The sequence below is a fragment of the Lemur catta genome, chromosome 1 (assembly GCF_020740605.2).
Source record: "Lemur catta isolate mLemCat1 chromosome 1, mLemCat1.pri, whole genome shotgun sequence".
Lineage (NCBI taxonomy): Eukaryota > Metazoa > Chordata > Mammalia > Primates > Lemuridae > Lemur > Lemur catta.
The window spans coordinates 68,810,491-68,826,372 of record NC_059128.1 but is presented as its reverse complement, the minus strand read 5'-3'; the positions used below and the strand labels follow the sequence as shown (position 1 = coordinate 68,826,372).

Genomic DNA, 15,882 nt, shown 5'->3' with positions numbered 1-15,882 from the left:
TGTGTGTGAAGAATATAATACACAGAATTTCTCAAATTTATTTAATTATAGAACTGTTCCTCAGCTCAGTACCAGTGTCTTCATTTTTTGGAACAAATTTTAGCAAATGACACTATTGAGGATCCCTAGGATAAAGGAATAAATGACCTAGAGTACCACTGAGGGCAAAGTGGCTTTGATTCAGGTTATAGTTTAAAGATTTTTATAGCAAGTATGGGAGTACTTTAAATCGAAGGGATATATGATTTCAATGACTAACTTAATGTTTTTAAAAGTATTCATTTAAAATGTATTAAAGCATAACAAGAGTATATTGAAAATTAGGCAAAATTGCATGAAAACCATTACCTCAATACAATGTATATCCTTCTAGTTTTAACATTTTATTTTACATAAGTATAATTATAGAATATTCACACTTTGGTATGTATTTACTTTCAAGTTAATTTACCCTCATTCACTAAACATTTTTTCATACTTTATATGTTCCAGGCAATAGACTGTAATAAAAGATCATTAACATATAGCTTCTACCTTCAAGGAATTTAGAGTAGGCTATAGAAGTAGAGATAAGTGCACAGGGGATATCAACAAACCTAGTGCAAGGTGGTGCTATCTGCAGGATTTAGTGCCACAGAGAAGAATGCCCAATAGGGTCAAGGCCCTAGTAAAGCTTGAGATCAATTGCAAAGGTTCATCAGAGGCAAGATAGTAAAGGCAAAAAGGTAGAAAGAAACAGGAAAGCAATCTACAAGCTGGGTCTTCCTATGATCAGATAGATATACATTTTAAGATGGATTGAGGGGAAAAAGACTTTTCCAATTCTGGCTTGTTCAAAAGTCCACTATGAACACATCTTTTTAAAATCAGAAAAAAAGTGGGGGTGGAAATCTTCAGCCTTTCCAGATCACATCATTTTCAAGCGTCCAAATTCTTTAGTTGGCCAGGGAGGCCCTTTTCAACCTTAACCCCAACCACACTCTCATAGCACTTCCCTCCCCTCAACTCCAGCTATATGTGATAACTTGGAGTCAAAGAAATGCAAATTAAAAAATAATATAGTTCCATTTTCAAACTCATAATTTTTAAAAATTATAAAGATGGTGAAATGTAAATGGTGCCAGTTTTTCAGACGAGCATTTTAAATAAAAATTCTTTAAAAATGTGCATATTCTTTGCCTAGCAATTTCACGTCTAGGAATATAACTTAAGGAAGTAAGGAAAGACATAATACAAGGATGTTCACAGCAACACTGGTTATAAAAGGAAGGGAAATTAGGAGACAATTTCAAATGTCCAATAAAAGGCTAAACTATGATAAAGGTATACAACTGACTACAAAATCCAGTCAGCACAAATAATGATGTAGATGTAATGACATCATTAAAAACGCATTTAAAAAAAACCCAGAACACACTGCATATGTGGCCGGTACAATTTAATCTTACAATAAGCCTTGAAAGTGGGCAGATTATCTAACTTCTACAAAGGAGGTTGAAACACAATGGATTTAACTTGCCCCAGGTCACACAATAAGTGGTGAAGCCAGGATTCAAAAAGCCATCTGAATCCCAAGCCTACACTGCCACCTTGCCTTTGTGCAGAATGGGGACAGAACTATTTATCTTGCAGGGTTCCTTTGCGAATTAAATAAAAAAAATAAAAACAAAGTTCCTGGAACACGGCGGACATTCAATACTCAGAACCTACTAAATGACCCGCTCAAGGTCACACAGTGTCGAAGCTAGGATTTAAACCCTGGATTTGAATCCCGTGTTCCTGGGAGCGCGTGGGAGGTTAAGAAGCTTTTCTTGGCTTCAATTCTTAAGGTAAAGTTAGACTTTCCTTCTCCCCCGTAAAGCGTATCTAAGAGATCAGGAAACACACAACAGGCATATTCAGAAAGAGAGGGACCGCTCAGGAGCCGCCTTAAGGACTTCTGAGGCTTGCCTGCTTTTCTCTCCTCCCTGCCTTTCCAACCCCAAATACTCGCCCTTCAGTACGCAGGACCTCCAGTTTCCGGGGTCGCAGTGACGTCTATATCCACGCGCCGGAAGTGAGCTTGGAGAGTGCGAAGAAGCGCGCCGGTGGGTTTCAGGCCGGAGTGCACTTTCGAGTGAGAAGCCGCTGGGCTTCAGAAAGCTGCCGTCGGCATGACGGCCCAGGGGGGCCTGGTAGCCAGCCGAGGCCGGCGCTTCAAGTGGGCCATTGAGCTGAGCGGACCTGGAGGAGGCAGCAGGTGAGGCGCCTGGGCGTACCTGGACTTGAGAGTCTTCATCCCAGAACTGCCCCAGAGTAATGAATGGGACCTGAGCCCTTGGGCGCAACTCTTTGAGAAGGGTGGGTGGCACACAGACATCACGTGGGGGAGGTAGCGGCTTCTCAGCCTTGGAGGTTTCTATGCTTAAAGGATGCTTATTTCAGTCCACACAGTAAGAACAGGACTGACGAGCCCACAGGGGGGCTGGTGTATCTGAGCATCTTTACTCCTATGATTGGTAGAGCAGGAAATGTGGGATATGAAGTGTGGAAGCTTGCACCTTTAATTATCTTGGTTTGGTTCTTTAGGGGCCGAAGCGACCGGGGCAGTGGCCAGGGAGACTCACTGTACCCAGTTGGTTACTTGGACAAGCAAGTGCCTGATACCAGTGTGCAAGAGACAGACCGCATCCTGGTGGAGAAGGTACAGAGGCATGTTACCGTAGTCCTCGGACCAGTCCTGACCTACACACCCCCTCTCATCTCCCCGAAAGTATTACTGTAGATAGATGGCTCTTAACCTGAATATTTGGAAGCTAAACTCCTGGAGATTAGTATTACAGTAGTTTGCATATCAGCTCCAAAAGTGCTTAATTTGAACAATGAAAGATGTTTGGAACATAAGGTATAAAAAAGTAGGTTGAAAATGATCTTATGGTGGTAACTTTTTATATTCTAATTCTCTTACGCAACACATCCAGTCTGTCAGGATATTTTATTGGTTTTACCTTCAAAATAGGTCCCAAATCCTACTGTTTCTTACTGCCTTCACCTTCCTGATCTAAGCCGCCATCCCTCACTCAGATTTCTGCAGAAGGCCAAAAAAAAAAAAAAAATTATTAAATCAATTATTTTGAGGTATAGTTTATGTACAGTAAACTGTATTCAATTAAAGCATGGCTTCCCAAACTCAGCACTGTTGACATTTTGGGCTGGATGCTTAGTGGTGGGGGACCGTACTGTGCATTGTAGAATGTTTAGCAGCATCCCTGGCCTATACCCATTAGATGCCAATAATGCCCTTCCCCTAGCTGTGACACCAGAAATGTCTCCAACATTACCAGTGTCTCTCAGGAGACAAATTGCCCTCAGTTGAGAACCACTCATTTAAAGAGTACAATCTGATGAGCTTTGACAGTGGTATACCTCCATGAAACCACCACCATCTTGAAAGAGAACATACCTTTTATCTCATGTGTCCCTCTCTGCAGCTGACTTGTAACTAGTCTAGTTACTTACTCCCTGTAGTCTATTCTCAGCACAGCAGTTAGAATGATCCTTTTAAAACATGTCAGATCATTCCTACTCAAAACTCTTCTGTAGCTCCCCATTCATTCAGCATAAAAGCCAACGTCTTTATAGTGTTCTACATAACTTGGCATTGATCAAGCCCCTTGCATCTTTGACCTCTTCTACCATTTTCCCCTTTGTTGACTTCACCATAGTCATAGTGGCCTCCTTGCTGCTCCTTAAAGATACCAGACAAGCTTCCGGTCTCAGGCTTTTTATGCTTGTTCTTACCTCTTTCTGGAGTGCTCTTTCCCCAGATACCTTCATGACTTGTTCGCTCATCTCCTTTAGGTCTTTCAAATGTTACCTTCTTAGTGAAGCCTACCCTCATGGCAATCCCTATCCTGTTTACCTACTTTATATTTCTGTATATCATCCATATATATGATACAGCTTACTTATTTTGTTTATTGCCTATCTGCCTTATTATTTTTGTAAGTTCCATGAGAGCAGGATTTTATCTGATATATCCCAAGTGCCCGGAACAGTGCTTGGCACTTTCTTTTCACATTTCTTTCCCAGCCTTAATATTACTCAATACTAAATGATCTTTGTTTCATGGAATGCATGTGATTTTCAAAAGATGAAAATGATAGCCATTATCAATCCTGGAAAAGTATCATCCTATCATTTTTCATCTTGGTACATCAAAGTGTAATATGAATAATACATGGGAATAAGCTATTATTAAAATGGCCTGATTTTTTTATATAGCTAGATTTACTTTGTTAATATTTTAAAATTTTTTTCCTTTAGATTCATGAGTGATATTAGCCAAAAGTTTATTACTTTTCTCCTGATGTCCTTGTCAGGTTTGGTATTTATGAGGCCCCATGTAATGAGTTGTAGAATGTTCATTTTTTATTGTCTGGAAGAGTTTATGTAAGAGTAGCTTTATTTTTTCCTTAAATGTTTAATAGAGTTTGCTAAGGGAAGCCATCTGGGCTTCCTTCCTTCAGTTAATTTAACAGAACTTCTTTTGCAATTTTGATAAGTCATATTTTTTTTCTAGGAATTTATCCATTTCCTAAAATTTCAAATGTTTTGACATAAAGTTGTTCATAATGTGATCACTTTAATATCTGCAGGATTTGTAGATATGTCTCTTTTTTTCATTCCTGATGTTGAATATTTGGCTTCTCTTTTTATCTGGTTCACCAGTATTGATTTTCTTGGTCTTTTCCAAAAAGATGCTTTTGGCTTTGTTAATTTTATTTAATTTTTGTTCTCATCTTTATTTTCAAATTCCTTGGGTTTAATTTGTTCTTTTTCTGGCTTCTTAAAATGGCTGCTTAGTTTATTTTTAGTCTTCTAATATGTATTTAAGGTTATGAATTTCTCAGAGCTCTAGCTATGTCCCACAAATTTTAATGTGGTATTTTTGCCGTCAGGTAACAATATTTCTATTTTCCATTATCATTTCTTTGAGTCATGAATTAGAGTACATTTGTTAATTCCTAAACATAGGGGATTTTCTAGTTAAATTATTTCTAGCTTAATTGTATTGTAGTCAAAGAATATGTTTTGTATAATTTGAGTTCTTTGAGATTTATTGACATTTTCTCCATGGCTCAGCAAGTGATCAGTTTTTGTAAGTATCCTGTGTTTTAAAAAGAATGTGAATTCTGCAGTTGTTGGCTGCAATGTTATGTATATGTCAGTTGGGTTAAGTTTGTTAATGTCATTCAGATCTTCTATGTCTTGATTCATCTGCTAGTTCTATTTTTTTTTTTTCTGGAACTAAAGCATTTCGATACTTTTATTAGTTATTGATTGAGGTGTGCTAATCTCCCACTAGGTGGATTTATCTCTTCAACTGTAGGTGGGACAATGATAGATGCAGAAGAACAAAAACAGGAAGATCTTTTCTTTACCAAAATTAGCAGATAAAATGACATCTGGAAAATCTATAGGGAAAAGCACAGCAGATGGTGAGGATGTCTTACCTTTAGTAGGAGAGCCTTCCTGTGGCAACATGGAGAAGGGAAGGGGTGGTGAAATTGAGGAGGCAGCTCAGTCAGAAGCAGGGAATTGGGAATTCTGTTCATTTGACTTTAGCATTATTGATACCATAAATGTGGGACTGAGGGTAGTGATCAGAAGTTAAAATTATGTGTTTGTTTTAGCGCTGCTGGGACATTGCCTTGGGTCCCCTCAAACAGATTCCCATGAACCTCTTCATCATGTACATGGCAGGCAATACCATCTCCATCTTCCCTACTATGATGGTGTGTATGATGGCCTGGCGACCCATTCAGGCACTTATGGCCATTTCAGCCAGTAAGTATTCTTGAAATGATCCTTAATTTTTAAGAATTAAAGGCAAATTCTTAAGCACAGTTTTTGGCTAGAGGGTGTGCAGGGTGGTGGAGGTAATGGTGCTGGCACGGAGGGGAAAACAGTACTTATGGTTTTTTGTTTGCCTTTAATGGCCCTATTTGCTATCTTACTTTGGGTCTGTCTATATAATTTTAATGTATTATTGGTTTAATCCATATTGGGGGAAAAAAGTTGTTTTGGTTTTAACAACTTCTATTGCCCCAACAGCCTTCAAAATGTTAGAAAGTTCAAGCCAGAAGTTTCTTCAGGGTTTGGTCTATCTTATTGGGAACCTGATGGGTTTGGCTTTGGCTGTTTACAAGTGCCAGTCCATGGGACTGTTGCCTACACATGCATCAGATTGGTTAGCCTTCATTGAGCCTCCTGAGGTAAGAAAAGTTGCATTTTGGGCAGTTATAATGTACAGTGAATAGCTGACCTACTTGAGGGTGGTGAATTAAGGGTTGGTATTAGAGTTTGTTTATTAAGAAATAAAAGCCATTAGGAGTTTGAAAATTATTTTTTAAGGAAAGGCAAAATAGATCTTGTGATTAAAGTGTTAAATAACTGATTCAGGAAGTTATTTTAATACTTATTTCATTACTCACTTTATTTTTTTCTTCTTTCAGAGAATGGAGTTCAGTGGTGGAGGACTGCTTTTGTGAACCTGAGAAAGCAGCACCTGGTGCCTATGTATTTGGGTCTTATTTATATCCTCCTTTAAGCCCAGTGGCTCCTCATCATACTCTTAAAATAATCACTCATGTTGAAAAAAACCAAAAAGCTTTCTTTTCTCCATGGTGAGGAGACAGATCCTACTAGAAGGACAACGTGCACATTATTATAAACACAAATAAACTGTACCACAACCCCTGACTGAAAATAATGTAGAAAACTTTATTTATGTTTCCAGTACAGAGCAAAACAACAAATAAAATCATAACTCTATGTAAACAAAAGAATGGTTGCTGCTAAATCAAGAACTGTAGCAGCATCGTCTTTCAATAAATTAAATGGTTGAGAACAATGCTTTAAAAAAAGTTGTACAAGTTTCCCTTAAGTCTACTTTCCTTAATATTTCTCTTCTATTTATACAAGCTGGGACATAAAAATTCTGCTGGAGACACTTGTGGAAGATGTGAGAAACTAATGCTGGATTCAGATTATCCATGATGAAAAGAAAAATAAACCAGACAAAAAGAGCACATAAATATGCTTACAGTGTAACTGTTATTTTAATACCCACAATAAAGGATCTTTAACATGTTTGGGGGAATGAGGATTGGTGGGGTCCTTGGGGCCACAGGAATCTGAGGCAACGGAAGATATATAGTGATCTTTCCCCTGCCAAGAGGAACCTGGCACCCAGTTCAAATGTCAGCTTTTAAGATAACTATGGAAGGCAGAGGGCCCACGGTAGGAGAATGTATATTATCATAACCTGCCCTGGTAAAGTCATAGGTAAGACTTAAAAGCTGGGTCTCATTCAAAAGGCAGGAGGAGGTCTTTCCTTTCTCTTCCCTCTTGAAACACAAAGCCCCTTCCCCTAAGGTGCATTCTCTCTCATCAAGTTTTCAGTATTGCTTTATTTGCAGTGATTAAAAGAGACGAGACACTTTGGAAACAAACAGCATAAGCAACACACAGACATGAAATGTTCTAGACAGATGAGTATAAATCTGGCCTAATAACTGTTTTTCCATGTAACAGTGATTTTGTGTTTTAGGGACTGAAGTAGTGGCTATATTAATAGCCACTAATTCCCTTATCCCTTTAAAAGATTTTTACAGAGCTCCAACCACAAACAAAACTTCTAAAACTAACATTATTTTCTGCCCGTATTTGTTCTCTATAGAAAAAAATACATCATTTTGGCCAGGGGTGTGTGTAAGTATAGGGAATTCTGGGCAGGCTGACTTTTATAGTATGCGTCTTTAAGACCCTGAGTCCTAGAGGACCTCACCCACTACTGGTGTATTCAACTAAGCAATAGTGTGCTGCAATAGGAGTTGTAAACAGTGCTTCTACCCTCTGTAGGAAGGAGCAGAGAAAAAGACAAGATCCTGTCTGCTTTGCTACCCTAGAGGTGGAAGTACGAGCAAAGGGAACAAATCAAAATGACTCAATTTCTTAAGCCATATTGAAGGGTTTTCTTCTCTGACCTTAATTTGTGACACACAGGCCAGTTTGCTCCATAACCTATTTGGGAATCAAAGAACTGCAATATTTGTCATTAATAAAGCGAAATTCAAAAACAACCATGAATAAATTTTCTCTAAATAATTATCCTGTAAAAGAAATGATTTCACATACTTTAAATTACTACTCAGCCACACAGTTTTCTTATGCTTGTAAGCCAGATGTTTTGTGATCAGTAAATTGGTAAATAAGAAGCTGAGCTTGCATAAGTTTTCCTTGGCACATTTTGAGCTTTCTGAAAACAAAACTGAAATGGCAGAAGACCGTTGGTTTGGATAATCTCTTTGTTCAGAGCCAAGTGTCTGCAGTCCAAATGAAGAATAAAATTGAAAGAAAAAGGGAAAATGCTCATACTTTGGGCATTAAGTTGAATACTTCGTCTTAACTATGGCTTTGGAGATGAGGCCACAGGTTTCTCAGTGGAAGAAAAGTTTCTTGAATCAGGCCAATGCAATCTGTATGCCACTTTAGTGAAGCAGGTAAGGAGAGTAGCAGCTCAGTAACTTTGGCACTATGGAAAGAATATGGCTCTAGAACTTCCGATTCCATTGCTAGACTCCCCCTTTAAAAGATGGTCCAAAGCTTTTAGGAAAGGATTTTGTTCAGTCTTCCTAGTGTTTGTTCCTTATGATTTTTTGACCTGTACCTCCTAACTCGGAAAAAAAGAAAGAAGAACCTATGGCCAATGTGCATCATGACCTATATTTTTTAGATAACAGCTTGTATGTTTTGTCCATGTTGCATAGAGAACCACAGACTGTATTTCGGTATATCTTAGTAGCTTCCTTTTGGAATTCCCTTAGTTTAGCCATTTGGAAAGAACCTGAAAAAAATAATTTTTACTTTAAAGAAAAAACAATTTCCATGGTAACATAGCCTGTGTTATAACCACAGAATGAGTTTTGAGTTAAGAGAAACAAACAGGTGAAATATACACTGACAGAGTGTAGATACTTAAACCTGGTATTCTGGGGTACTCTTGTTTTTGAGAAAGAAATAGAGGCTGCAGCCATGTTTCAGGTCTTGTACATTAGTACCCTAATATAAAATCAGAGAAGAGCAGTGGGTACACTAAAGATAATTAGCTAAAAAGTGTTTCCAGCTTGGCTTGCCACAGGTTATCTCCACAGGATAATAGGTCCCCATATTCTTAGCCATGAATCCTTTAGTAAGATGAAGCTATGTTTCTGGCTGTTACTGCTCTGATGTCATCATTGAACCATGATTTCTGACACTCATCTCTAATGTTGGATATACACCTGCTTTTTGTCTTCAGTTGAATTTCTAGCATCCCTTTTACCAATTCATTGATTGGCACAGCTTGTTAATTCTAACTTGCCTTCTAGTCAGACATGGCTTTTATTTAGGCCTTGACCATTGTTTTGATGTTGCGGGAATATTTGCTGCTTCTGTAAAGACTGCACATCATATGGGAACAAAGAGCAGATCCATTTGTACTCTTTTGCACAAGTAGTTGAGGCTCAGCTCATCCAGATTTCAGTGTGATGTGTGTAGAACACAGGCCTCTAGTTGAGCAGGAGTGGTAGTAAAGAGCTGGCACTTCCATGGAGGATGGAGGCCTTTTAGGAAAGGTGAGGCCAAGCAGAGTCATTCAGGAATAGATTATGAATAAATGGTGATCACTTCACTGCCACCACCCCGGACAAGGAGGACGCGCTCTAGTCCCTCGGTGAGCACTTCTAGGAACTCCATATCTTCAGAATTTGTCAAGGAGACAAATGAGCAAAAGAACAGCACACATTTACAACCTAGCATCATCATAATCCATTTATGTGATCATAGAGCTATAAAATCAGCATGCTTGTCTTAATTATTATATACTCAGAATCAGAAAAGTCTGAACTTTGCATTTAATTTAACCCTGTGAAGTAATCTAGGGATCTAGATTTTTTTGCATATATAATACAAGACTGTCTCCCATTTGTTAGATATTTTCTAAATGTTACTTAACAAATGGGAAAAGGCTGGGCATGGTGGCTCATACTTTTAATCCCAGCTCTTTGGGAAGCCAAGGTAGGAAGATTTCTTGAGACAAGCCTGGGCAACATAGTGAGACCCTATCTCTAGGAAAAATAAAAAATTAGGCAGGTTTGGTGGCATGTGCCTGTCATTCCCAGCTACTCAGGAGGCTGAGGCAGGATGATTGCTTGAGCCTAGGAATTCGAGGCTGCAGTGAGCTATGATCATGCCACTCTAGCCTGTGCGACACAGAGACACTGTCTCAAAAAAAAAGGAAAAGGTGGGGAGAAGCCACAAGTAATGTTATTCTAAATGATAAAATATGACAAAAATGCCAACAAATAATAAGCCGCAATAGGGCAGCTTATAAAATTACTAGAGAGAACCCAAGTAATTTCTAAGTGAAGTTGCTCAAGTCAGATTATTCTGTCAGTTGATTTTTTTCTTTTTTAATTTTTTTTTGGTAGAGATAGGGTCTTGCTATATTGCCCATGCTGGCGCAAATTCCAGGCCCCAAGTGATCCTCCCACCTTGCTCTCTAAAAGTACTAGGATTGCATGCCCAGCCCATTTTTCCTCCCTCCCTCCCTCCCTCCCTCCCTCCCTCCTTCCTTGCTTCCTCTCTAACCTCTTTTCATAAATGGAACTAGTAGGAATGGGCCAGTCTATGTCATTCAGTGCTGAAACCAATAAAAAACAATACTGGGATGACAGTATAAGGAATAATCCCTATCTCTTTTTCTCACCTTAGTTAAGGGAGGCTCTACCTCAGCTGCTTCTCCCCTAATTCCATCCACAAAAAAGAGGCTTTGCAAAGTGGACAGAGCCCCAAAAGGAGAAAGAATGTGGATATTCTGTCTCTAGGACTGTCAGGGTTCTATACACTTAAAATATTTATATATATTCAGTGTACAGAATCTCTCTCTCTCTCTCTCTCTCTCTCTCTATATATATAATATATATATATATATATACATTTTTTTTTTTTTCTTTTGTAGGGACTGGATTGCTATGTTGCCCAGGGTGGTTTTGAACTCCTGGTCTCTCAAATTCCCTCCTTGGCCTTCCAAAGTGCTAGGATTATAGGCGTTAGCCACTGTGCCTGCCTGGCCTTGTCTTGTCTTTTTTTTAATACGTTTTGTTTTGAAATAATTATAGATTCACAGGAAGTTTCAAATAAAGTACAAAGAGGTCCCCTGTGCCCTTCTCCTAGTTTCCTCCAATGGTTACATCTCATGTTCAATATTAGAACCAGAAAAATGACATTGGTACGAAGTGTGTATATAATTCAATGTCATTGTATCATATGTGTAGATCCATGTAACCATCCATGTCATCAACATACAGCACTATCCCGTCACCACAAAGATCTCCCTCCTACCATTGATACTTCCTTATTGTTACTATTTAATGTTATACACTGAATATTAGACATCATGTTGCAAATATACCACCTAAAAAGTCTTTCAGGATTCAGAGGCAATATATTATACCTCCAACTCCCCCAAAAGAGATTAATCTCATGACTTTTGTAAGAATCCTTGCCTAAGACTTTTAAGTCTTCCTCCTTCCTCAAAAAGGGAAACTGGGTTCAGAGGCACAAACTGAAGAAAAAAAAAGAAAGACAAACAAACAAACAGGGAAACTGGGGCATAGATAAGGACTTTTTTTTTTTTTTTTTAGAGATAGGGTTCTTACTCTGTCACCCAAGGTAGAACTTTTGGGCTCCAGCGATCCTCCTGCCTCAGCCTCCTGAGTAGCTAGGGCTACAGGTGTGTGCCACCACACCTGGCTAATTTTTAAATTTTTTGTAGAGATGGGGGTCTTGCTATGTTGCCCAGGCTGGTTTTGAACTTCAAGCCTCAAGCAATCCTCCTACCTTGGCCTCCCAAAGTTCTGGGATTATAGGTGTGAGCCACAGCACTTAGCCTGACAATGACTTTTATAATTACCTAGTTATCTCATCTAAGAAAGAGACTAAGAAGATTTTCCCTACTGGCAGCTCCACTCTTGAAAAGGATACAGTTTTCATCACCCTCAGGGTTTCTGGGTGGCCCTGGCATATTCAACAAAACCAACTTTGCTTCATGGGACTTGTTAACTATAACCTCATTGAGCTTCACTGCTGTATGCATCCGCCTCACATTGGACTGGTCCCTGGGTGGGGAAGAAACAAACAGAGGTAGTTAAGGCAAAGAGAAAAAATACTGACTAGTTATACGGTCCATATTTAACACTTGAGATCAAGAGTTTTCTCACTTGACTATGGGTAATGTGATAAAATTATTTCTTTATGATAATATCCTGGGTTTTCTCATTTTACACTTGTTTATTTTATATTAATACTAGGAACACAGTATGGAGGTGAACTATGTGGAGAGAAAGGTTGGTTAATTTGTGTACAGTGTTAATTGAGAGCAAATATGCATAGGCAAACAATAAAGAGATGACTGGATTTGGGGTAAAACGAAGAACAGACTCCATCCTGTGTGTCCAGGCAAAGCCACATCTGTGCCACTGACTAGGTTACTACATTATGTGATAAGCTTGTAAGTGGGAAAACTTACGGACGCATGTTAAGCAGGTCCTGGAATCCTTCCATTGACTTGGCTTTTTGCCCCCGGGATGCCATGTACTTGTCTTTTGTCCAAGTCATGTGCACCTTCTCCTGGTAAGTTTCTGTCTCTTCATCCTCATCAGAGCCAATGCTGGTCAATCTTAGCATTGAGTTCCGGTCTTTCACCAGCTGTGCCTGAGGAAGGTCCAACATAGTTATTCTACCTAAGTTTCTCTCAGGCTTCATTTTCAATTATTTTGAAACAATAATGGGGTTACAGTGGAATAACTGATAAAGTGAGAAGGAAAGAATTTGTTATCCTGTGAAAATAATACAGTATCACCCCTCTCACCGATGGACTTCATAGGGCCAGGATTAGATCGATGCAGTGAGGTCTCACCTCTCTGTCCCGCTCTGTTTTGGACAGTCGCATGTGCCGGAGCATCTGGGACCTTTGCTCCATCATCAGAGTGCGCTCGTAAGTGTAAGCTGATATGTCACTGTCATGCTGCCACAGGTGTCACACAAAATGGGCAGAAAGCACAAAGGAGAAAGAAAGATGAACCATACAGTTTTATTTCCACTCACTAAATTAAACCAGAGAAAGTATCACAATTATCAACCTGAGTTTCACCCCTGTTTTGGTCATTGAGCTACATAAATATTTTTTCCTGCAGATAAAATCTTGAGGTTCTGGGAGTCTTTTCCATTATCTAGCCATTGCATGTGCTGCCTTGAAATACAAAACACAAAATATTGTCTCTCCCTCTTTTTTTAAAATACTGTTTGGTTATTTAAAAAAAAAAAAAGAGCCATGTGTGATTTCAAGCATGAATATATGAATTAAAAATTAATAGAACCATATTAAGCAGATAAGAATCTAGCAGAAATGTAAGGGATGTGTAATAAACACAAACAACAAAGCAAAAACAAAAAAATACCAAACACACATCACATACACATTCTACTCAGGTCAAAAAATTAGAGTTTTTTTGGCACTGGGTGATTAATTCACATTTATAGCCCAACGATTTCCCAAATCAGAAAAGGTTCAAAGAAGACAGGGTGGCGGATAGGGGATGGGAAATGTGGGAATGGTGGTCTCTTCTATCTTAAACGCAGCTCTCTCACCATCTCCACCACTTCCACCTCTGCCTCAATACGCAGGTGGTACAGGAAGGTGGCTAGGTCCTTCTTCATCTGGATACTGTTGTCTTCTAGCTGGGCTACTGTGAAGATCCGTATGCTGCACTTTCGCCACACCTGAGAGAGTGCACAGACACATGGAAAATTAGATGCAAGAGGGCAAAAAAGAGTTATTTCCTAAAACATTAGGCATGATTGCCTAGATCAACCTTGCTATAGTTTGAGGGTATTTGTTCCTAGCTTTCTACTTGCTATGTGATTATAGGAAAAAAGACTGACTAAACAACACATTCAATACAGTTTTAGGGGAGTTCTTAATTTCATAACAAGAAAAAACTGGCAAGAGAAAAAATGGCTTATGATACATTAAAAGGGTTCTTTATTCAGATAGTTGATGATACCATGCATAATATAATATTTACTATTTTAAATTTCAGTCTTGTTAGTCTTCCCAAAGTATGAGCATGTCTGTGTATAAAATACACACACCCATACTTTAAGTTTCCAGTATTTGTTTTTTTTTCAAAGATGTGTTCACTTCTTATTCTTTTTCCCAAGGGCTCATATGGAACTTTATTAATTTGCTTAATTTCACTTGGAGATGGGTAGGTATCAAATACAAACACAACTGTTTCTCATAAGGTTGAAAATGGGAGCACTGAGAATAATCCCCAATTCCTGATGCTAAGCCCCAACACTACATAATCAAAGAGGAAGACTTTGTTTAGTGAATTGGGACAAGAGGAAGAAAGATTTTTTGGAAAAGCTGTCTAAAATACCTTGTGCTGTTTCAGTAGGAATGGTAAGAGCATGAGCATCCCCCCATCATGCACAATCCACCACACGTCAATGTTGCCCTCAGAAAATTGCTCCACATTGCTGGGAAAGAAGGAGACGTTTTTAGCCACCAGCAGAGCGAGATGTGCAGCAGTTGTCACTCGAACTGTGCCTAGGGGAATAAAAAGAGAGAATCAGAATAAGCAGAGCAGAATCCTTAGGCTTGTCTTCCTTTTCCACCATGTCAGGAAAGTGAGGATAATGCTCTTTTTACACTTCTTTGAGCAAGGTGTTCTATTTACATAGTAGGTTACACCTCATTAAGTAACAAAAATCATTGAGAAAAATCTGAATAGCTAACAGAATTAGATTGAGAACCATAGTTTATGTTACTGGATATATTCTGATTACTACATTTCTAAGGGGGGGTATCTGAATTGGGAGATTTTTATGCGAAGAACAATCCTTCCAATTCCTGTAAGAACATCAATATGGGAAATCAGAGATGAAAACATGGCCATTTTGGAGATGATTCCTAGCACAAGACGTGACAGAGATAAATAATTCATGAACATCATGTAAAGCTGGAGGGGGTAGATAGAATCTAGTTATCATTACTAATAGTTTTTTAGCTGGGCTTATAAGACTATGTTTCAGCAATGGCATAGTCTCTTACTTTAGGAGGCTAGAGAGTGACAGACATTTAACTATATCCCCTATTTGGGCCCTTGGGTTTATACAAGAAATGATTTGTACCAATAAACGTCTTCCAAGCACGAGCATCTTCGCTTTGCCGCCAGCCATTAGGCCAGCCCATCACCACCGTGTTGTGTTTCATGCCCCCGAGGCCACATGACTGGATGAGGTGGGAAATGCCCTCTCGCAGCTTGGCAGCCACCACCAGCTGGCAGAATCCTTTCACCTTCTCTGCCTCCATGAGGTGCTTTATGGTCTGAAAGAGACACAAGACCTCAGTACTGAATTGCTTTACCCTGGACCTTTTAACCCATTAATCCTTCTCCATATTATATTCCCCTTCTCTTTCTAAACTCTGCATAAGATTGTATCTCCTACAGAAAACTCCAAAAAGTTAAAATTATCCGATGACATTTCATGATCTTTTGTCTTTTTCACTAAGTGCTTACTTTATATTTTTACAGCTATAGCCAGTTGTCTACATGTAGTTTTGCTGCCTTTTCCTCTATTCTGCTTTTCTTCCTTTGTAACATATCAAAAAATTGAGAATGGTGATCTCCACATGGTGAATATTTAGCATTCTTTCTCAATTGACCAGGATGATTCACTCGTCTGAACACGATCTCCTTCCTGCCTCAGCTCCAGTCATGCCCTGACTTA

General features: G+C 38.9%; 2 protein-coding genes across 7 annotated transcripts in view; one reads left to right on the top strand and one right to left on the bottom strand.

Moving 5' to 3' along the window:
• The first annotated feature begins 2,046 nt into the window (after positions 1 to 2,046).
• EMC4 (ER membrane protein complex subunit 4) lies at positions 2,047 to 7,134 on the top strand. Of its 3 annotated transcripts, XM_045527625.1 has the most exons (6): positions 2,047 to 2,239; positions 2,569 to 2,683; positions 5,676 to 5,829; positions 6,097 to 6,257; positions 6,498 to 6,578; positions 6,964 to 7,134. In XM_045527625.1, the coding sequence occupies exons 1-5, from the start codon at positions 2,154 to 2,156 to the stop codon at positions 6,531 to 6,533; spliced, it is 552 nt and encodes a 183-aa protein (XP_045383581.1). In that variant the 5' UTR covers positions 2,047 to 2,153; the 3' UTR covers positions 6,534 to 6,578; positions 6,964 to 7,134. The 3 variants fall into 3 exon arrangements, with proteins under 3 accessions (XP_045383581.1, XP_045383577.1, XP_045383585.1); XM_045527621.1 differs by lacking the exon at positions 6,964 to 7,134 and having other exon boundaries at positions 6,498 to 6,898; XM_045527629.1 differs by lacking the exons at positions 6,097 to 6,257; positions 6,964 to 7,134 and having other exon boundaries at positions 6,498 to 6,898.
• The window catches only part of SLC12A6 (solute carrier family 12 member 6), a 90,011-nt gene continuing 80,874 nt past the window's right edge, over positions 6,746 to 15,882 (bottom strand). For all 4 annotated transcript variants that reach the window (XM_045527599.1, XM_045527606.1, XM_045527612.1 and 1 more), the window contains 7 exons: positions 15,283 to 15,478; positions 14,529 to 14,698; positions 13,735 to 13,866; positions 13,004 to 13,111; positions 12,614 to 12,798; positions 12,070 to 12,203; positions 6,746 to 9,782 (listed from right to left, as the gene is read on the bottom strand). In XM_045527599.1, the coding sequence (XP_045383555.1) occupies positions 9,691 to 9,782; positions 12,070 to 12,203; positions 12,614 to 12,798; positions 13,004 to 13,111; positions 13,735 to 13,866; positions 14,529 to 14,698; positions 15,283 to 15,478 (1,017 nt within the window). In that variant the 3' untranslated portion in view covers positions 6,746 to 9,690. The remainder of the gene's footprint in view (positions 9,783 to 12,069; positions 12,204 to 12,613; positions 12,799 to 13,003; positions 13,112 to 13,734; positions 13,867 to 14,528; positions 14,699 to 15,282; positions 15,479 to 15,882) is intronic.

Coding starts and splice junctions, on each gene's coding strand:
- EMC4 (XM_045527625.1), top strand. CDS start 2,154: ATGACGGCCCAGGGGGGCCTGGTAGCCAGCCGAGGCCGGCGCTTCAAG. Junction 2,240..2,568: donor GGACCTGGAGGAGGCAGCAG/GTGAGGCGCCTG, acceptor TTGGTTCTTTAG/GGGCCGAAGCGACCGGGGCA. Junction 5,830..6,096: donor ACTTATGGCCATTTCAGCCA/GTAAGTATTCTT, acceptor TTGCCCCAACAG/CCTTCAAAATGTTAGAAAGT.